Source organism: Bubalus bubalis, chromosome 4 (genome assembly GCF_019923935.1).
Source record: "Bubalus bubalis isolate 160015118507 breed Murrah chromosome 4, NDDB_SH_1, whole genome shotgun sequence".
NCBI classification, from domain to species: Eukaryota; Metazoa; Chordata; class Mammalia; order Artiodactyla; family Bovidae; genus Bubalus; species Bubalus bubalis.
Genome location: NC_059160.1, coordinates 61,156,148 through 61,158,594, shown reverse-complemented (window position 1 = coordinate 61,158,594; position 2,447 = coordinate 61,156,148). Strand labels below are relative to the sequence as shown.

Genomic DNA, 2,447 nt, shown 5'->3' with positions numbered 1-2,447 from the left:
GTACTCTAGCGCCTACCAGCTACAACTAATGATGCCATGCACCACAATTATGGAAGTCTGAATGCCCAGAGCTGTTGCTCCACAACAAGAGAAGCCACTGTAAATAGAAACCCATGCACTGCAACAAAGAGTAGTCCCGTCTTGCCTCAATGAGAGAAAACCCATGAGTAGCAATGAAGATTCAGTGCAGTCAAAAAATAAATAATAAACAGATAAATTTTTTAAAAATTATAAAATGGTCAAAAGACTTTCTGTCAAATATACTGTAAATGCAATTAATAAGATTATATTTCCTGTGTTGAGTAAACTAAATATCACATCCAATCTCAAAACAGGGATTTATATTAAACAATTTTTAATTTAAGAAGTTGCAACTAACAAAATGTTCATAAGAATGGGAGTCAGAAAGACATAAGAAAAGTTGTTTAAATTGAAAGAGAAATGTATAAACAAATATGATTTTAAACTCCTAGGAATAAAAAGAATAAACAAGATTGAATGGAAGCCATTTTGATTTGAATAAGTTATTAAAATTCTTCACTATATATTTTTTAAAAATTTCCTTGCAAAATGTCTCTAATTTATTATAGCACATCATTTCATTTGCTTCTGAAAAATAGTCTTTTTTGCCATGTCCATGAAGGCTCTTTTGACTTGCTGATTCTGTAGGCTGTAAATGAAGGGGTTCAGCATGGGGGCTACTGAGGTGTTTAGCACAGCCACTCCCTTACTCAAAGCAAGCCACTCACAGTCACTCCCTATCCTGTGCTGAGGGTTTAATGTACACAAAAATGCAGCTGCAATAAGAGATGGAGATGACAATCATGTGGGAAGAACATGTGGAAAAGGCCTTTGTCCTCTGACTGGTAGAAGAAATTCTTAAAATTGTTCTGATGGTGTATGTATAGGACAGAATTATTAATGCCAAAGTGAACATTAGAGTAAACACAGCACAGGAAAACCCCATCATTTCGAGAAAGTTTGTGTCTGAACAAGACAGTTGAAGCAACAGAAAATAGTCACAGGCAAAATGGTCAATAATATTAGACCTACAGTAATCAAGGTTTAAGAGCAACATGAGTACAGGGAATATGATTAAGAATGAAACTAGCCAGGAAGAGAAGACAAGCAGTGTGCAGACTCTGTGATTCATGATGGTCATGTAATGCAGGGGATTGCAGATGGCAATGTAACGGTCATAGGACATGGCAGACAGAAGGTAAAACTCAGTGACTCCCAAGAGAATGAAAAAAAATAACTGAGCAATGCAATCATTAAAAGAAATGGTTTTATCTCCTGTAATAATGGTGGCCAGGAACTTGGGTATACTGAGACTTGGGTATAATGACACTTCTAAGATGGAGAAATTTCTGAGGAAGAAATACATGGGGGTTTGGAGGTGGGCGTCCAGCAGGGTCAGGGTGATAATGGTCAGGTTCCCAGCAATGCTGAGCATGTAGATCATGAGCAGAAAGACAAAGATCACAACTTGAAGTTGTGAGTCATCTGAGCCCCAGGAGGATAAACTATTGTTTCTGTATGGTTTCTCATTCTTCAGTTGCTTGTTTGTTTTTCTCCTTCCAGGAGACCTACAAGAGAAATCACAAGGAATACACTAGAAGAGAGGATTACCAAATATCCTAGTGTCAGTTCAGTTCAGTTCAGTTCAGTTGCTCAGTCATGTCCGACTCTTTGTGACCCCTTGAATCACAGCACGCCAGGCCTCTCTGTCCATCACCAACTCCTGGAGTTCACTCAGACTCACATCCATCGAGTCAGTGATGCCATCCAGCCATCTCATCCTCTGTCATCCCCTTCTCCTCCTGCCCCCAATCCCTCCCAGCATCAGAGTCTTTTCAAATGAATCAACTGTTCGCATGAGGTGGCCAAAGTACTGGAGTTTCAGCTTCAGCATCATTCCCTCCAAAGAAATCCGAGGGCTGATCTGCTTCAGAATGGACTGGTTGGATCTCCTTGCAGCCCAAGGGACTCTCAAGAGTCTTCTCCAACACCACAGTTCAAAAGCCTCAGTTCTTTGGCGCTCAGCTTTCTTCACAGTCCAACTCTCACATCCATACATGACCACTGGAAAAAACCATAGCCTTGACTAGACGGACCTTTGTTGGCAAAGTAATGTTTCTGCTTTTAAATATGCTATTTAAAAAAAATAAAAAAATAAAATAAATATGCTATCTAGGTCGGTCATAACTTTTCTTCCAAGGAGTAAGCGTCTTTTAATTTCATGGCTGTATTACTCAGCCATAAAAAAAAATAGATAAAATTGGGTCATTGTAGTAACCTGAATGCACCTAGACTCTGTCATGCAGAGTAAAGTAAGTCAGAAAGAGAAAAACAAATATCATATTAACACGTATGTATGGAATATGGAAAGATGTTACAGATGAGCCTATTTGAAGGGCAGAAATAGAGATGCAGACATAGACAAT

The 2,447-nt window shown here is 38.8% G+C and overlaps 1 protein-coding gene across 1 annotated transcript; it reads right to left on the bottom strand.

Moving 5' to 3' along the window:
- Positions 1-594: 594 nt before the first annotated feature.
- On the bottom strand, positions 595-1,551 carry LOC123333087 (olfactory receptor 6C1). The gene is given in 4 exon segments (XM_044940642.2): positions 595-756; positions 758-1,511; positions 1,513-1,527; positions 1,529-1,551. Coding segments are annotated over 4 exon segments (954 nt in total).
- Positions 1,552-2,447: the final 896 nt, after the last annotated feature.